This window comes from Arabidopsis lyrata (genome assembly GCF_000004255.2).
Source record: "Arabidopsis lyrata subsp. lyrata unplaced genomic scaffold ARALYscaffold_8, whole genome shotgun sequence".
NCBI classification, from domain to species: Eukaryota; Viridiplantae; Streptophyta; class Magnoliopsida; order Brassicales; family Brassicaceae; genus Arabidopsis; species Arabidopsis lyrata.
The window spans coordinates 17651445-17669967 of record NW_003302548.1 but is presented as its reverse complement, the minus strand read 5'-3'; the positions used below and the strand labels follow the sequence as shown (position 1 = coordinate 17669967).

Genomic DNA, 18523 nt, shown 5'->3' with positions numbered 1-18523 from the left:
CCTAATTATGATATTTGCCTCTTCCAGCTCTGGCATGTGCTCAATAGAGAAACTTTCACTACAATCATCTTTAACTTTGAAATAATCAAATTTGAAATACTTCAAAGAAGGGGTAACTATCACACACCCATCAGAAGAACATACACTATCAAGTAAGGATAAACGCTGCAATGAAGGGACATTAATAACTAACACATTCAAATTGTCGTATCCAACTCGTTGAATACTTAGATTTTCCAGAATAGGGCAACATTTTAGAAGCAGTCTAAGAGAATGATACAGCTAACTTCACCGTATCGATTCCACACACAAACAGAGTAAAAATAACACACGAATAGAGCAAATAACACCGTGAATCAAAACAACGTTCATAAAACGCGGATCTGATTATCAATCTGGCTCTCAAGATGAGAGAAACCCAGAGAAATCCAAGAAGATTCTAGAGAGAGAGAATAGAAATGTTCTTAGACAAAATGCATAATAAAAACTTGAGCACACACGCTCTTTTTATGCTAACGGCATGAATTCGAAGATGACCGATTATTGACTCCCACGTGGCTACCTTCGAGATTCCTTTTGCCACTTGACTCTTGACTCACACGTGCGACTTCCCACGTGCGTTATTTTCTTCCTTCTAGAATACCTGCAACAAATCTTCCCCCTTTGAAGAACATTGACCTCAATGTTCAAATTCAGGATACTTCTTCTTAATGTCAAACAGATACTCCCAGGTTGCCTCTTCCATTGGCTCATTCACCCATTTGATCAGAACCTGAGTCACTGCCTTGTCCTGTCTCTTCACCATCCTTCTCTCCAAAACAGCTTCAGGCTCTCTTTCAAACACATCCAATAAGACTGAAGGTAACTGTGTGGAAGTGTGAACATTACCTACTAACACCTTGAGTTGTGACACATGGAAAACTGGATGAACCTGAGATCCTTTTGGTAAGTCCACTTTCAAGACAATTCAAGAAATTTTTAGGAACGGAGCCCTGATTTTTGCTCCAGCTAACCTGTTCATACTCCCCATAAATTTCACTGAACTGAATTAAAAAAAAAATGAAAAAGAAGAGTTAAGTTAAATCACACCAATTCTGAGCTTTAGGCAAAGTAGTCGAAGGAGAAACACTTACATTATCGACCTCGAGATCGAGGATTCGAAGTTGAGGAGAATCTTTGAGCAAGTGGACAAGTAACTTTGACCAATTTTCGCTGCATATATATACCTTCAAATTTTCAAGCTGGCTGAAGACAATACCATCGGGATACACAGTCTGCAGACATATAACAAAAGAAATCAAACTCAAGAAATCAGATTTCGTGTTCTAAGTGAAATAATGGAAAACTTTCGGACACATGGAAACATATTACCTCTTCTCCACTGTTGAATGTCATGCGCAATGTAAGACGTTTGACAGTTGTGATTGATTTGAGAAGCCTTTCAGTATGTTTTTCAATATCTAACATTAGACTGATATTTGCCTTTTCCAGCTCTGGCATATGCTCAATCAAACAGGAGCTTTCACTTCTATAATCATCAACTTTGAAATACTTCAAAGAAGGGGTAACCATCACATACCCATCAGAAGAACAATCTTGGTCTATAATTAAAGTTAAACGCTGCAAGGATGGGACAATGATAACCAACTTTCTCACATTGTCATAGCCTTCTCGGTCAATAAAAAGATCTTCGAGAACAGGGCAATAGGATAGAAGCAGTCGAAGAGAATCGTCGTTCGAGTATGTCACACATCCAAGTTGCAAAGTTTTCAAGGAAGGGAGACAAACCATTCGAGGAACATCCACAAGAATCATCTGGCCGTCAAGTTTCAAAGTCACCAGTGAGTTGCAGGAATACAAACTACTGGGCATTGATACAGCAGGTTTCATAGCAGGAGATAAATGGATACTTAGCTCACGCACACAACGAGAAACTGCAATTCCAACCCACGGTTTCAAATCCTCAGGGTGAAGTTTTCCATAAAGTGAGTGAAGGCGTAGGCTTTCTATGATATGAGCTTTGTGTAATGGCAGATTCTTGTCAATAAAATCCGTCAGCCATGCACTAGACTCTGAACGATATCTAAAGTAGAACTCGAGTTTAGGCAACCACATCCAAAGAAACTCCCATTGTTTAGACAAAACGGTAGTTGATACTGCAACTTTTGTAGGAAGAAACGATAATATCTTCACCAGTAATTCATCAGACAAGTCACTGATATTAGCCATATCACTCAAGGACCCAAGATTATGTAACACTCTACCAAATTTGGGGTTTTCCGACCCTGGAAAAAAAAGAAGCACAAGAAAACAAAACCTAAGACTAAAAGATTTGTCTGAATCCAACCAAATAAATTACAAAACAAGTGAAGACAAAAGTAAGGAACAGAACAAAAAACCTAGAAATTTCTGCTGATGAGTTTTTTCCTTTGAAGATTCGGTGGAAGCCCGAGTTCTGTTCGGCAACCCAAAATTAAAATCGGAAGCGCCCGATGAACTGAGAAAGCATTTTTCGAAACAGTAAACCCATTTCAACTCTGAATAGACTTTGAGTGTTTGTGAGCTAAGAATCGAGAAATGGTAGGATCTAAAACAAAGCTTAAACCTAGAAATTGAAGGAGAGTGAATAAGAAGGAGGTGATTTACCGGAAGTTATCGGAATCGCTTGTCGTTCTCGCCGTCGATAAATCACCAGTTAGCACCACCACTCATCAGACCGTTTAGCTTCCATTTAGCGAATGGTTTAATAAAAGAACCTTAATGATATAAAATGGGCCTCTTACTGGGCCAGAATCCATGTGAAACTCTTATTGAAAATACTAATTTCCCTCTTCATGATTGAATCTGACAATCTGTTGTGCTCTTATCATTTAGACTTTTCTTGAATCTTTGCTGTTTAATTGTTGAAAATCTCACAATTACGAAGAATAGATTGTATGGATGTTCAAAGTAAGATGTCTCAAATGTTTAAAGATGTGGCCTAATACCCAAATTTCAAAGCCTTTGAATTAAGAACTGAGATGTAAAAATGCCCTTGTAGTTGTAGATACAGATGTGATGAGCAGGGAACCTTCTCTACGCTCATGCTCGGACCTGTTTTGTTTTTTTTTAAAAAAAACACTCGAACCTAGACGAATTTAGGTTTAATCATTCCGCCCATTTGATACCCTAAGATAAGACAGTATCAAATTTTCGATTTAATGTTAACTTCTTAAAGAAGCATATAGGACTATGTGAAGTTAAACCCTTTGAGCTTCCAAACTTATAGTTGACGAGAGTACTTGAGCATAAGGAGACGAATGTTCCACAACCTGAATTGGTTCTCTTCTTTGAAAAGAGCTAGACTTGAGTCACAAGGCACACACATACAAGAATGTATATGTTAACATCAGACGATAGAACTACAACGTGACAAGAAGGCACACGTTTTGTTCGAAAAGAAATTCCACATCTAGTTAAAACACTTACTCCTGATAAGCATATAATAATACGACGACTCTTAGATCATATTCAAGTTTCAATTGTGGAACATAACATCATCCGTGCAAGATTGATGTAGATTTCAAGCAACGAGCATGTTTGAAGATAAGACTCATGAAATCTCTGTCTTCTTGGTCCTTACTGTTGTACCCTTTAAACTTGAAAGTTTCAAGACTATTCAAGAAATATTTAGGAACGGAGCCCTGACTTTTGCTCCAGCTAACCTGCTTATACTAAAATTTAAGGAAAAAATGAAAAAGAAGAGTTAAAATCACATCAATACACCATACTGAGCTTTACGCAAAGTCGTCGATGGAGAAACACTTACATTTTTATCGGCCTCGAGATCGAGGATTCGCAGGTGAGGAGAACCTTTGAGCAAGTGGACAAGTAACTTTGACCAATTTTTGCTGCATATATATACCTTCAAATTTTCAAGCTGGCTGAAGAAAATACAATCGGGATACACAACAGTCTGCAGAAATATAACAAAAGAAATCAAACTCAAGAAAATCCGATTTCTGCTCTAAGTAAAATAATGAGATTGAAAACTTGTGGACACATGGAAACATATTACCTCTCTTACGCGCAATGTAAGACGTTTGACAGTTGTAATTGATTTGAGAAGACTTTCAGTATCTTTCTCAATATCTCCCATTAGACTGATATCTGCCTCTTTCAGCTCTGGCATATGCTCAATCAAACAGGCGCTTTCACTTCTATAATCATCAACTTTGAAATACTTCAAAGAAGGGGTAACCATCACATACCCATCAGAAGAACAATCTTGGTCTATAATTAAAGTTAAACGCTGCAAGGATGGGACAATGATAACCAACTTTCTCATATTGTCATCGCCTTCTCGGTCAATAAACAGATCTTCGAGAACAGGGCAATCGGATAGAAGCAGTCGAAGAGAATCATCGTTTGAGTATGTCACACATCCAAGTCGCAAAGTTTTCAAGGAAAAGAGACTAACCGTTGGAGGAACATCCACAAGAATCTTATAGCCTTCAAGTTTCAAAGTCACAAGCGATTTGCAGGTATACAAACTACTGGGCAATAACAAATCAGGTTCTTTATAGAAATGAGAATAGCTGATACTTAGCTCACGCACGCAGCGAGAAACTGCAATTCCAGCCCACGATTTTACATCCTCAGGTTTAAGTGATCCAGAAAAAAACCTAAGGCACAAGCTTTCTATGATGGGAGCTCTGTGTAATGGCAGATTCTTGTCATTCAGTAAAGTTATCGTACTCAAGTTTCGGTAACCACATCCAAAGAAACTCCCATTGTTTCGACAAAACACTAGTTGATACAGCAACTCTTGTTGGAAGAAACGATAATATCTTCACCAGTAATTCATCAGACAAGTCACTGATTTTAGCCATATCAATTAAGGACCCAAGATAATGTAACACTTTACCAAACTTGGGGTTTTCCGACCCTGGGAAAAAAAAAGAACCACAAGAAAACAAAACCTAAGACTAAAAGATTTGTCTGAATTCAACCAAACAAATTACAAAACAAGCGAAGACAAAGTAAGGAACAGAACAACAAACCTATAAATTTCAGCCTAGGAAGCTCGATTTCTGCTCGGGAACCCAAAATTAAAATCGGAAGCGCCCGAAGAACTGAGAAAGCATTTTTCGAAACAGTAAACCTAAACCCATTTCAACTCTTAATAAGACTTTTGAGTTTTTGTGAGCTAAGAATCGAGAAATGGTAGGATCTAAACAAAGCTTGAACCTATAAATTGAAGGAGAGTGAAGAAGACGGAGGTGGTTTATCACAAGTTATTGGAATCGCAGAACTTTGTCGTCTCCATCCAAGTAAAAAAAAAAAGAGCTTCGTTCTTCGCCGTCGATAATTCACCTTAATGATATAAATATCTGATGGGCCTGTTACTGGGCCACTATTCATGTGAAACTCTTTTTTATTGAAAAGACTCAATTTTTTCTTCATGATCTTATCATTTGGAATTTTCTTGACTCTTTGCTGTTTAATCTGTTGTGACTCTTTGGAATTTAGTTTGATCGTAGGGGTGATCAAACTAAATCTGTGTCTCAAATGTTGAAAGATGTGGCCTAATAACCAAATTTCAAATCCTTTTGAATTTTTTTTTTTTTTTTTCGAATAAAATGTTAAATTATATTCAAGAAAAAAATATACGGTTTACATCAGCTTTCTTTTGACATTTTGAAGAGCCTAATTTAAAAAGAAACAGAGAACAGAGCTTTGATTTAAAAAAACAGAGCATGAGAAAGTGGATGATAGATTTCTGTGGGCTTATTAGGCTTGAGAGGCAAACCAGGCTTGAAGAGCTAGGTCATAGCGCCTGTCACCTATTGAGCGTATAACCGAGAGTTGATTGCGGACATGCTTATCGATCCAACTTATGAGAGTGGTTGCCCGGCGTGGTACTTCTCCATGTCGTCGTGCGTTCCTCTCTCTCCAAATCGTGTGAACCATGATTTGAAATGTGTTCACATTTGTGCTTCTCCAAGTCCTTTTGAATTAAAAACTGAGATGTAAAAATGTGCTTGTAGATACAGATGTCATGAGCAGGGAACCTTCTCTACGCTCATGCTCGGACCTGTTTTGTTACAACAAAAAACAAAAAAAAAACTCTCGAACCTAGACGAATTTAGGTTTGATCAATCCACCCATTTGATACTCTAAGATAAGGCAGTATCAAATTTTCGATTTAATGTTAACTTCTTAAAGAAGCATATAGAGGACTATGTGAAGTTAAACCCTTTGAGCTTCCAAACTTGTAGTTGACGAGAGTACTTGAGCAGAAGGAGACGAATGTTCCACAACCTGAATTGGTTCTCTTCTTTGAAAAGAGCTAAACTTGAGTCACAAGGCACACACATACAAGAACGTATGTTAACATCAGACGATAGAACTACAACGTGACAAGAAGGCACACGTTTTGTTCGAAAAGAAATTCCACATCTAGTTAAAACACTTACTCCTGATAAGCATATAATGATCACCGCTGACGTGACACATGAGCTGGCGTAAGCAAAGACTTGGAATCATCTAGTGGAGTGGCGGCGATGTGTTGCTGTGATCGAGAGTTATGATCTAGACAAGTTCTAGTCTTCTAGAGGCTCTCTTGTGTAAACAGTGTATCGGATCTTGTGGTTAAGGAATAAGAGAGATTCATAGCTCTAACCTTATCAACTCTTTACACAACAAGACAAAACCTAAAATCCATAATTATTAAATAGAGTGTTTGATCATTTTCAAAGTCTCTATTGTGGAAACTTACGCAAAAAAAAAAAAAAGTCTCTGTTGTGGAACATAACATGATCACTGCGAGATTGATGAAGATTTCAAATGAGCAGCATGTTTGAAGATAAAACTCAAGAAGTCTCTCTCTTCTAGGCTTCCTTTGTACCCTTTAAAGTCGAAAGTTTCAAGACTATTCAACAAACATTTAGGAACAGAGCTCCCTTCAAGACTAGTCAAACCGTGGAAATTAAAGTCCGGTTGATACTCGCCAGATTGTATATCAATCTGAGACAAGGGTAGGACAGAGTTAAGATTACACAATACAGTGTTTGCGCCACTACTAATTTAGTTCCACTTACTGAGTCTTCGATTAGATTATATATATAAAAAGAAACTTACATGGACGCAGATATTGAGGACTCGGAGTTTAGGTGAATCTTTGAGCAACCGGACTAGTAACTTGTACCCATAATTGTTGCTTATACATAGCTCCAGATGTTCAAGATGATTGAAGACAATACCAGCATGATATCCGGGCTATGCACGTGAAAACGCTACATGATTTAGTGTTATAAGTAAATATAATGCAAAATTGAAAACTTGTTAGTTTATAGATGGAAACAGATTACCTCTTCCTTGCTGTGGAAGTCTACTTGTAATGAAAGACGTTTGATAGATGTGATTGATACGAGAAGCTTATCGGGATTTTGCTTAACATTGATATCTGCCTCTTCCAGCTCTGGCATATGCTCAATCAAATAGGAGAGACTATCTCTAGGATCCACAACTTTGAAATACTTCAACGAAGGTGTAACTATCACATACGCATCAGAAGAACATCCACATTCAAATATGTCACCCATCCAAGTCGCAAAGTTTTCAAGGAAGGGAGACTAACCGTTGGAGGAACATCCACAAGAATCTTATTGCCTTCAAGTTTCAAAGTCACAAGCGATTTGCATGTATACAAACTAGACGGAAATAATACCAGCTGAGATTCAGACCAGAAATTAAAATAGCAAATACTTAGCTTACGCACTCGGCGAGAAACTGCAATTTCAACAAACAGTTTGATATCCTCAGGTCGGCTTAAAGCAAAATTAAATTTGAGGCGCAAGCTTTCTATGATGGGAGCTCTGTGTAATGGAAGATTCTTGTAAATAAAATCATGATACACCAGAAGTGAAGACTCTGTATGATTGCTATTAAGATCTTCGTAATCATTGTACTTAAGTTTAGGCAACCACATCCAAAGAAACTCCCAATGTTTCGACAAAACACTAGTTGATACTGCTTCTTTTGTTGGAAGAAACGATAATATCTTAACGAGCAAGTCATCAGACAACTCACTGATTTTAGACATATCAGAAACCCAAGATACTGTTACAATCGACAGAACTTTGGTTTTTCCGAACCTGAAAAAAAAATTTTAAGGAAAAAACAAGAATACCGTGAGTCTCAAACAATGCCACACCAAGCCGCAGAGACAAAACCCTAGAAAATCCTAACTCGCCAATAACTATCGAAATCTCTAGTGGGCCTAAGCCTGAGCCGGACGGCCCGGACCCCATCAGGCCATCACTGAAAGAAACCGACCCGTTAATATTAGTCCGACCCGAATCAGGGTTTTAGAGATGTAGGAGCTAGAAGAAGACGCTTAATGCCTAAAACACTTACTCTAAAGAAAGTAATTTGCGGCAATGGAGATCGATAGAGAAGATGGCAGAACGACGAATCAGCTGAGACCACTTGCCTCATCTTCCTCATGACTCTGCTTGTACTTGCCTCATCTTCCTCATGACTCTGCTTGTTGGACTCAAGGTACATATTTGTCCACTTTCTTAGCTTTATTCAGTTTTTTTTTCTTTCTCAAATGCGTTTGAAACGACGTCTCAAGGAGCAGCAGAGTAAGGTGTCGATTGTTCGAAGCAGATACAGTCGCAAGAGCAAGCAAGGAGGATATCTTTCTTTTGTATTTCATCGGTTGCTACATGTTGTTGCCTGGTTGGTGATGCATATGTTATAATGGATCCAAACAAGTTTGAAGAAATGGTTAATTATAAAACCTTAGTTTTACTCCATTGTTGTTTAATCTTTTAGCTAGTTTTTACTTCCTTGGAACTGTAATGTAACACAAAACGACGGCTCTCGCTTATTTAATTTTTCCAAACTCGATTCTCTCGGGAAGGAGAAAGCGCGCCTATAGACCATGGGATCATTACATCTAGGCCTGGGCTTTCGGTTATCCGTTCGGTTATCGGTTGGGTCCATTCGGTTTTCGGTTCTTTCGGTTCTAAAATTTAGTATCCATTCGGATATTTTGAAATTTCGGTTCAGTTTCGGTTTGGTTCCGGTTCTTTCGGTTTTAAAATTTAGTATCCATTCGGTTATTTTGCTTAGGATATTTTCGGATATTTCGGTTATTTTTGAGTATTTTCGAATATTTTTGGATATTTTTCGGTTATTTTTGAGTATTTTTACTATTTTTATAGATTTTTCAAAAAATTTTGATTATTTGGTCTATAAATAACTAATTATTTCGAAAATATAATTGTATTTCGGGTATTTCGGTTACCCGAAATATTTCGGTTCGGTACCGATTCGGTTACAGTTATTTCGGTTATAATATCCATTCGGTTATTTTCAAATTTTCGGTTCGGTTCAGTTTTTTTGCTTCGGTTTCGGTTCGGTACATTCGGTTCAGTTTAAAAGCCCAGCCCTAATTACATCTGTTACACAATTATTCAATGAGTTAGTTTCTCAATCTTTAATTTTTGTAACGTTTCAGTGTATGGATACTTTCGATGTGTAGAGATTGGTCGTGCTGCGAGTTCTAGTTTTTCTGCATTTTTCAAAAAGAACTCCAACAAGCCAAAGAGATTGTCAATCGGGATAACCGAACAAAAGCAGATCCATAGAGATATAAAATCAAAAGTCAAAAACCAAACAATTTTCATTTAACCAACTTTAAAAGTAAACTAAAACCAAGTCGGGTATCAAAACCAGACCAGCTAATAAAAAACAATCGAAATTGTGTTTGTAAATGGTGTAAAGAAGAGGAATCAAAGATCAGCTTTTCCAGGATAGCGAGGGAAAGGAATAACATCTCTGATGTTATCAATTCCTGTAGCGAACAGAATCATACGTTCGAAGCCAAGTCCAAATCCACAATGCTTCACTGTTCCATATCGGCGCAAGTCAAGATACCACTCATATGGCTCTATTGGTAGACCCATCTCCTCAATCCTGTTAAAACACCAGATTTGCTTCATAAAAGATCACAAAAGAACCTAAAAAGAGCCAATAAAATTGAATATTGGTTTCACTTTCACACACCTCTTTTTTATGACATCATATCGTTCTTCCCTTTGGCTTCCACCAATGAGTTCTCCAACCTAATTTATACAGAGAAAAAGTTAAGGAAAGAGGCCGTTGATGTGTTTCTTCGATGATGAATAACACAAATAAAGGAAAAGCATTCAACTTTGAGTCAGTATTATGCAAAGATGATGAATTTTAATATCACCTTTGGAACGAGGACATCCATGGCTGCAACAGTCTTCTCATCGTCGTTAAGTCTCATGTAAAAAGCTTTGATTCCTTTCGGGTAGTTATAGACAATAAGTGGCTTTTGAAACAAAACCTCTGTCAAGTATCTGTAATTGTAAAACAAATCTTATTAATAACCATTTCTTCAAAGTGATTAAAGTTGAGGAATAGTTTTTAAGGATCATCACAAACCTTTCATGCTCCGAGGCTAAGTCGATTCCCCACTCAACTTTGTTATCAAATTCCTTTCCTTTAGCCACAGCTTCCTCAAGTAGCTCTATTGCTTCAGTGTATGTTATACGCCCAAACGGAGTTGATTCAACCAATTCTAGCCTGTCAATGCATCCTGAGTCGAAATTCTTAGCCATAAGTTCCATGTCATCGCGACATTTATCCAGCAACCACTTGCACATGTATTTCACATACGCCTCTGCACAGTTCATGTCGTCCTACACAAATTTCAAATAAGGTTTCTAAGATACTGAGTCTATATTACGATAAAGAAGAAACCAAAGAATATCTTATGTTTATTACCTCTAGATCTGCAAAAGCAATTTCAGGCTCAACCATCCAGAATTCAGCTAGATGCCTTGAAGTGTGAGAGTTCTCTGCCCGGAAAGTCGGGCCGAATGTATACACACTGCTAAGAGCACAAGCATACGTCTCCACTTGTAATTGCCCCGAAACTGTCAAGAAAGCTTGACGGCCAAAGAAATCCTTGGAATAATCAACGTTTCCATCTTTTTTAGGTAGTCCAGGCTTAAGCTTTGACCTCTCTTCAATATGAGCAAAACTCTCCTTTGCTATTTTAAGTTCAGCAACAGCAGCAGTGATCTCTTCCTTGCTTGCTTTGGCAGCTTTCAGTTTCGCTACAACATCACCTCTCTCCTTAACAATGAGCCTCGCAGCTTCAACATCAGCCTCAGTAGGCGGAGGGTTATCGATGAGATCCTGCTCCAACCTCTCAGTGTAATTGATCAAGGTTGTTGCTTGGAACATTTCACCAGCTCCTTCACAATCACTTGTTGTGATGATAGGAGTGTGAATGTAAAGGAAACTATGTTCTTGAAAGAAACTATGGGTCGCAAAAGCAAGCGCATTACGGATTCTTGCAACTGCAGAGATCTGAAATCACAAGCAAATATCCAATGATTCAATCAAACCCAGAAACAATCAAAACAAGTTTCAATCAATCTGAGTGAAAGAAATAAGAAGTATTACCGAGTTAGTCCTAGAACGAAGATGAAGCACATCTCTCAAAAACTCAAGAGTCAACTTAGTCTTAGGAAGTGGATACTTAGTCGCATCCACAATTCCAACATCAATCACCTTCACAACGCTAAGCTCAATCCTCTGTTTCGTACCTTTACCTTCCGGTGGAACCTTCAAAACTCCATCAACAGTCACACAAGTTCCCGTCGCAACCAACTTAGAGAGATCATATAAAGACGAATCCACCATAACCTGGAGATTCGCTGGACAAGATCCATCGTTAACCTCAAGGAAAGCGAAAGCTCCTTTCCCTTGCTCTCTTCCGGTTTTAACCCAACCACCGATTCGAATTTTCTGACCGGCGAGTTTAGCTCCGCCGTCAGGTCGATCCAAAATGGTTCGAATCAAAACCCGGTTTGAAAATTGAGCTTTTTGCACCGTAGATCCATCGTTACCCAAGGATACTGCGGCTAATTGATTCGCCGGAGGGGCAATCTCATCAGCCATTGTTCGTGATCTACGAAACCAAAAGCACAGGATTTTGGAGGCGTTTGAGATAAAACCCTAAATGAGAGAAGAGGTTTCAGAGAGAGTATTTTTGGCTGTGTATTGTGAGATGTAAGAGTAACCGTTGGATCTTCCCTTTATATATCGTTAGATTGTGGAAATTCTCTAGGGGTAAAATCGAAAATTGTCCAAAGATTCCAACGAAGAAGGTGGAATCTTTGATTTGTACAGCAATTAATAATTCGAAAATATTTCCTTTTATTCACTTAGTGGAGTCGTTATTTATGGAAAACTACTGTTATTAAAAAAATATTAATGGAAAATGTTATTAAAATGATCTTACACCGCGGGTTAATTATTTGATTTTTTATTCTTTTATAAACTGATGAATTTGTTGTATATAATATTTTTTATTGTACACCGCGAGTCACATGCGTTGTAACTAAAAACTAAAAAATTTAAGTTGTATTTGTTTTGTTTAGTATTTAAAATTGTATAATTGTATTTTGATTTGTTTTTTTAAAGTTTTTTTTACGTCAATTTTCCCTATCCCTATAGTTGCCCTCTTAATTGTATAGATATAAGGTTTTTTTTTACGTCAATTTTCCCTATTTAATCAAGCTTCGGGTATACCGCGGGTTAATTATTTGATTTTTTTTATATACTGATAAATTTGTTGTGTATAATAACTTTTGTTATATACCGCAGATTGATTTTTTGTAACTAAAAAATTTAAGTTTTAAGTCTTATATATATTTTTGTTTAGTGTTTAAGATTGTACAATTGTATTTTAATTATTAATCTTAGATTTTACCCGTGGTATACCGTCCCGTATTAATATCGATCCAAAGTTGTCTACCATATAAGCCGTCGCCATGAAACTAAACATCATTTTGCTATTTTTCTTTTCAATAATACTTTTATTTAAAAAAAATTTATATTTTATATGTTACAGTATGTTGTAGGCGTCATTTATAAACAATTATCGTTTTAGGTCGGTTTATTCATTTCAAGTAAGAATCGGTTTAAGACTGTAATTTCCAAAATGGATTGAGTTGGTTTAATCGGCTTAAAGATCGTTGATCCCAAATTTCTTCTCAACATTTTCCATTTGATTTCGCGCTCAGTGATGAACGGCGCATCACCGGCTCATACTTTGGTTTCGACGACCACCGTAGCTAGTGGGCAGTGGAAGCAGTGGCGCCGCCGCTGGTTTAGACGATTTCCGTTTTTCACCGGATATTCCCTCTATGCAAGAGCGAAAAGACGAAACTATGCGTGGTCAGTTCTTACTCTTTCCCCTTTTTGTTTCATGATTTCGAATCTTAGGGTTTCCAATTCCTCGCTAAATTAGGGAATTTTTGTAACAATTGGTAATCGAATTTCTCAGTGATTAGACATTTGAGTATCACATCTCCAGATTTAGGGTTTTCGATACTAAGTATGTGTCTCAATGTCAAAAGGTTGCTATGTGGAAATCAGAAATCTCAATTTTGTAGTTGTTCTTTGAGATTTTTTTTTGGTGGATTGATATGTTGATGTGACTGTGACTTCATTAGCTGATTAGTATTGCTAATTAATTGCTCAGAAATGATTAGGGATATGAGTAGATTAAGAAATAACTTTGCGTTCAATTGTTTGTTTGAGAAAGATCATGTAATGGATTTGTTTTTTTTTATGATGGTGTAGTTTTGAAAGCTGATTTGATGGCTAAACTTGATAAAGAGGTTAAAGCTTTGGAAGAAGATAGTATACGTGCTTGCCCTCTCCAAGTAATCTTACTTGATGCTTCTTTTAGAATAAAGTGTTTAGTTTGATTGGTCCTGATGTTTGACCAAAAAAAAAGAAGATTAGTTCCTGATGTTTGTTTTGATGATTGACATAGGTTGATGAGTCCATTCGTTTTGCTGATTAAAAACGTACTTGAGGGAGTTATCATTGGTTTGGCGTTGTTTATACGTTGTTGCAATCCTATCAATATGACAATTCAAATATACAAAATAGTGAAGAAACAATTCAGAAAAATAAAACCGAGAAGTCAAATTTTTTTGAGAAATAGCAGATAAAGAATGATAGTAAAAGAGTTAGTTAGAGATCGATTGAACCACCTTTCATCTGCTAAAACTAATTCTGTAGTATATCTCTGAATTCTTTTTTTGCTTTCAGATTCTAAGGCTTTGTTGATGTCACAAAGAACCATACAAATGGAAAATGAAAAAGAGGTAATTTTAGGATGAAAACAATTGAAGGTGTTTGGAAAATTATTTTGATCGTGTTTAGAAGTGATGTTTTCTCTCGGAAATGAAATGGATATATATAGAGGACATATACGATTAGGTTTAGCTGTGATACATTTGCGTAAAATCTTTGTGAGCAAGCAAAATCTTTTGAGTTAATTATAATTGCCTAGAATTAGAAAACTAAATGAATAATAATTAAGGTTGTTATGGAATTAGTTTCAAAAATCAATGAAATTAAGATATCTACGAAAATTAATTTCAGCTGTAAATGGAAATATGCTTTTAAAAATCGTTTAGTTATTCAACATTTCCAATTGTTCTCGTTGCTATTGAATGTAGATGTTATATTGTTCAGTTTTATTAGGAAACAAAAGATATTTTCTGAATATATTTAGAATTTAAATTGGATATGATTAATAAATCTGTTTTATTATCAGAATATGTATTATTGATTGTGACCCATAATAATAGGAAAGATATTGAATGTAGCGATTGTTTGCATAATAATAATAAGAAGTATATCTAACGAATCTGTTAGCATCTATATAGGAAAGATATTGAATCCGGTAATAATAGGATTTGGTAGTTTAGGGAAGTATAGGAAGAGAATATTTGGCCGAATTCCTTACATTTTTTTTTGGCAAGTCTCATTTATCAGGATCCGAGAGTTTTGATTGGTCATTGAGTCGGGTCAAAAAAAAATCCGGGTCAAAATTGAAAAAAAAAACCCGACCCGATTGGGGACCCCAAAAACTACTGCAAAAATGTATAGTAGATATAAATATTTTTTCCAAAAATCTTGGATTTATAATTATATCATGCAAACGAGATTATGATAGATATGTTTTTTTCACCGAATTTGATTATTTGTTCACCTATACTAGATTGTCAAACTTGTGTTAAAATGCGCCTACTTATAGATGTAAAATTTGAGCTACGGAAGCCCAATAATAACTAAGTAGTATGGGCCAATAAAGCCCAATAAATTTCGGTGTCGGCCTGTCGGGGTATAAATACATATCATCTTGGAAACCCTAATTCTGAGATTTCGCACGAACTCATTTCAGCTTCTCGCAGCCGTCGGAAAATAAGAACAGAAAGAAGAGAAGTTAATAAATCATGGGTAAAATCCTTCGCAAGCTTCTTTTATAGAATTGGTTTTGATTTTTCTTCTGATGTGTATCTGTTAACGGGTTTTTGTGTTTTAACGATTTCAGGAAAGGTACATGGATCTTTGGCTCGTGCTGGTAAGGTTAGAGGACAAACTCCAAAGGTTGCGAAGCAAGATAAGAAAAAGAAGCCTAGAGGTCGTGCTCACAAACGTCTGCAACACAACCGCCGTTTCGTCACCGCCGGTAATTTTTCCGATCTATATACTAAGCTGATTCCATTACGGTGTTAGTGTCTATTGGTTTATTCGATTTTCATAAATTGGTACTCTTGCATTGTTGAATTTAGTTAATAATGTTGTGTATTTGAATAAGAATTGTGATTACTCGACATATATATGTTACATGGCAACACTTGTGAGCTTCTGAATATATATCATTTTGTGTTGACTCAAATTGCTTATAACATTGATTTGGTGCAGTTGTTGGTTTCGGAAAGAAGAGAGGACCCAACTCTTCTGAGAAGTAGAAGAAGGTAGAGAAAGATATGATGTCGTGAAACTTCTCAAGGTCATTTGTAATTTTGAGGAAATTGTTTCATCGTTTGTTTTCTTTGGCACTGAACTATTATGTTTTGATTCTATGCTATGAAATATTACTATTTTCACTTCTGATTTTGATCAATTTAAACATACAAGTGTGATTTTGCCAATTTATTACAACAAGATTAGCCTATTATTTATATAATTCATGTTCTAAGATTCTGCCAATATGTTACACAAACGTATCATAAATGTTGTGAATTTGCCAATTGAAATTGGATTTTCATCATTTAATTGGGATTTTGTACGATAACATATTATTCTATGGAGTGTTAACTTCGTACTTCTGAATTCGAATCAATAACTGATGAGGAACCTGTCTAAAACCAAGGTTGACAAGGTTTATAGTTCGTCATGAGAGCCTGAGACGGAACCTTTAGAAGCTTTCTCTTTGAGGTATTGTACTGCCATCGTTGCATGGATAGCAGCTCCGTAAGGAAGCACATCCTCTTTGATTCTATAGAGTGGTGAATGAGACGATGCATAAGCGTTGGTCTCATCTTGCATTCCCAGCAGGGAGAAATGGCCCGGGATTGTTTCTGCAAAGTATGAGAAGTCCTCGGATCCCATTTCAGGCGCTGCTTCCACAAAAGCTTCTTGACCCAACAAATCTCTAACCACCTTCTTGAATTGCTTGTACAAGTCCATGTTGTTCACTGTTGGTGGCATCGGTTCTCTACCCTTGGGTGTTAGATTCACGGACGCGTTGCATCGGTGAACGGCTGCTTGCTTGGTAATAATCTAGAATCAAAAGTTGAAACCAGGGTTTGATTCTATTGTAAAATAACAATACCGAGAAAATCTAAAAGGCGCAATCTTGAATCAGATCACCTCTTTGATTCTCTGCTGAAGCTGAGTAAACCCGGTAAAGGCTCGAAGAGTTCCTCCTATGGTGATTGAATCAGGGATGACATTGAACGCGTTGCCTCCATTAACCTTAGAAACTGTGACCACCTGCAGAAGAAACCTTAATGAGTTATACAAATTGAGCCAGGTGTGAGATCAAAGAGTAAAAAATGAAACCTTTGAATCCAAAGGGTCAGTTTCACGTGAAACCAGTTGTTGAAGACTGATGACGATGCTTGAAGCTGCAAAAACAGGATCTATTGTATGCTGAGGGATGGCAGCATGACCTCCTTTCCCAGTGATTACAGCCTCGAAGACTCCAGCTCCAGCCATAAATGAACCTGCACGTGAAGCGGCTTTCCCAAAGGGAGTCCGGGGGGAAAGATGTATCCCGAAAATAGCTTCAACGTTCTTCAAAGCTCCTTCTTCTCTCATCTTCTTTGCTCCGCTCAAACCTTCCTCAGCTGGCTGAAAGATAAGCACCACAGTTCCCTAAACAATACAAAAAAAGTGTTAGGCCAATGTTACTGATGAAAGTAGTTTAAAAGGGAAATGCATAGACCTGCAAATCGTGGCGATGCTCTTGAAGTATCTTTGCAGCACCAAGAAGCATAGCAACATGACCATCATGTCCACAAGCATGCATTTTACCAGGGATTTTGCTCTTGTGCTCCCACTCAACAGCTTCCTAAGAATCAAATCAAATTATGTTCTAATCCTTCATTCAAATTCCATCATCAACTTTAAAACTAAAAGACCTAAATGTATCTAATCGATTGGTAATAAACCTGAATAGGCAAAGCATCCATATCAGCTCTCAGCGCGACGAACGGTGGTTCTCCCGTGCCGATATATCCGATAATACCGGTGATAGCTACTGGATACCTATACTTGATTCCAAGAAGGTCAAGCTCCGACCTAATGAGCTTGCTGGTCTCGAATTCTTCGTAACCAAGCTCAGGATTCTCGTGGATTTTCCTTCTGATTCTCACCATCCAATCGAAGACATCTGGACTCTTCGCGGATTCGAGGAGATTCTTCTGGATTTGAGACACATCGCCGGCGATCCATGAAGATTCCGATGAAACACGAAGTAGAAGGAGTAGTTGGAAAGTTAAACTGAGGAGCAAAAAGTTGCTTAGAGCCATGGAGCAGGAAGATGACAACGAATTTCTGATTTAACTGATTCGCCACTCAAATATATATGAGACTAAAATAAGTCCACAAAGCCCGATATTTAATGGGCCGCAAAGCCCATAAGAATTTATTAAAGGCCTAAGCTGTTATGTTCTGTTTAGCGTCAAATTGTCTGTGGTTCTCGACAACGCAGTTTCAGAAGATTTGTGAATCGTATTGTCTGTGATTTGCTTCTTTCTTACTGGATATGAAGTCTAGGATTAAGTTATTTGTGAGCTACTTTGGATTCGCTACAGGAGATTTCGTTAGCTGCTAACGGACTCGTTTCGTCCGCTGTAGTTGACTTTGCTCATCTGGGAGATAATGGGTGGTCTCTTGATAAGTCTATTTTGTTAGAGAATTTGTTTATAGACATGGCTTGTCACTTTGCTTTTTGTAGATTGTTATTTCATCGTTTTCATTAGTTTTCCTGTAACTTAGGGCTTTTGTTTCTCTCTTTTGGGCTTTTGTCTCTGGAGACATCTCGTTTTTCCGCCGGCATATGTATTTCATCTTGTATTTTTCTATGGTTTTCTAATAAAATTCAGACGACAAAACA

General features: G+C 37.2%; 5 protein-coding genes and 1 pseudogene across 8 annotated transcripts; 1 reads left to right on the top strand and 5 right to left on the bottom strand.

Moving 5' to 3' along the window:
* Positions 1 to 283: 283 nt before the first annotated feature.
* On the bottom strand, positions 284 to 2746 carry LOC110224240 (putative FBD-associated F-box protein At5g56700). Of its 4 annotated transcripts, none has more exons than XM_021010159.1 (5): positions 2647 to 2746; positions 2400 to 2497; positions 1372 to 2285; positions 1134 to 1274; positions 284 to 1013 (listed from the first exon to the last, which is right to left on the bottom strand). In XM_021010159.1, the coding sequence occupies exons 3-5, from the start codon at positions 2227 to 2229 to the stop codon at positions 885 to 887; spliced, it is 1128 nt and encodes a 375-aa protein (XP_020865818.1). In that variant the 5' UTR covers positions 2230 to 2285; positions 2400 to 2497; positions 2647 to 2746; the 3' UTR covers positions 284 to 884. The 4 variants fall into 4 exon arrangements, with proteins under 4 accessions (XP_020865818.1, XP_020865797.1, XP_020865804.1 ...); XM_021010138.1 differs by having other exon boundaries at positions 284 to 1043; positions 2647 to 2743; XM_021010145.1 differs by having other exon boundaries at positions 284 to 1043; positions 2400 to 2743.
* A 554-nt stretch (positions 2747 to 3300) lies between these two features.
* LOC110224245 (putative FBD-associated F-box protein At5g56700) lies at positions 3301 to 5353 on the bottom strand. The gene is given in 5 exon segments (XM_021010168.1): positions 3301 to 3713; positions 3809 to 3955; positions 4058 to 4718; positions 4720 to 4927; positions 5043 to 5353. Coding segments are annotated over 4 exon segments (1137 nt in total). The 5' UTR covers positions 4872 to 4927; positions 5043 to 5353; the 3' UTR covers positions 3301 to 3536.
* A 1033-nt stretch (positions 5354 to 6386) lies between these two features.
* Positions 6387 to 8126, bottom strand: LOC110224249 (annotated as a pseudogene).
* A 1465-nt stretch (positions 8127 to 9591) lies between these two features.
* LOC9302236 (asparagine--tRNA ligase, cytoplasmic 1) lies at positions 9592 to 12114 on the bottom strand. Its single transcript, XM_002864428.2, has 6 exons — positions 11494 to 12114; positions 10807 to 11397; positions 10465 to 10721; positions 10250 to 10379; positions 10060 to 10118; positions 9592 to 9969 (listed from the first exon to the last, which is right to left on the bottom strand). Exons 1-6 carry the CDS (start codon positions 11989 to 11991, stop codon positions 9786 to 9788), a joined length of 1719 nt encoding a protein of 572 aa, XP_002864474.1. The 5' UTR covers positions 11992 to 12114; the 3' UTR covers positions 9592 to 9785.
* A 3132-nt stretch (positions 12115 to 15246) lies between these two features.
* Positions 15247 to 16030, top strand: LOC9300550 (40S ribosomal protein S30). The gene is made up of 3 exons (XM_002866114.2): positions 15247 to 15354; positions 15449 to 15586; positions 15823 to 16030. Exons 1-3 carry the CDS (start codon positions 15351 to 15353, stop codon positions 15867 to 15869), a joined length of 189 nt encoding a protein of 62 aa, XP_002866160.1. The 5' UTR covers positions 15247 to 15350; the 3' UTR covers positions 15870 to 16030.
* Positions 16031 to 16067: 37 nt separating this feature from the next.
* LOC9302234 (IAA-amino acid hydrolase ILR1-like 2) lies at positions 16068 to 17998 on the bottom strand. Its single transcript, XM_021035884.1, has 5 exons — positions 17577 to 17998; positions 17351 to 17476; positions 16966 to 17280; positions 16774 to 16896; positions 16068 to 16683 (listed from the first exon to the last, which is right to left on the bottom strand). Exons 1-5 carry the CDS (start codon positions 17934 to 17936, stop codon positions 16285 to 16287), a joined length of 1323 nt encoding a protein of 440 aa, XP_020891543.1. The 5' UTR covers positions 17937 to 17998; the 3' UTR covers positions 16068 to 16284.
* Positions 17999 to 18523: the final 525 nt, after the last annotated feature.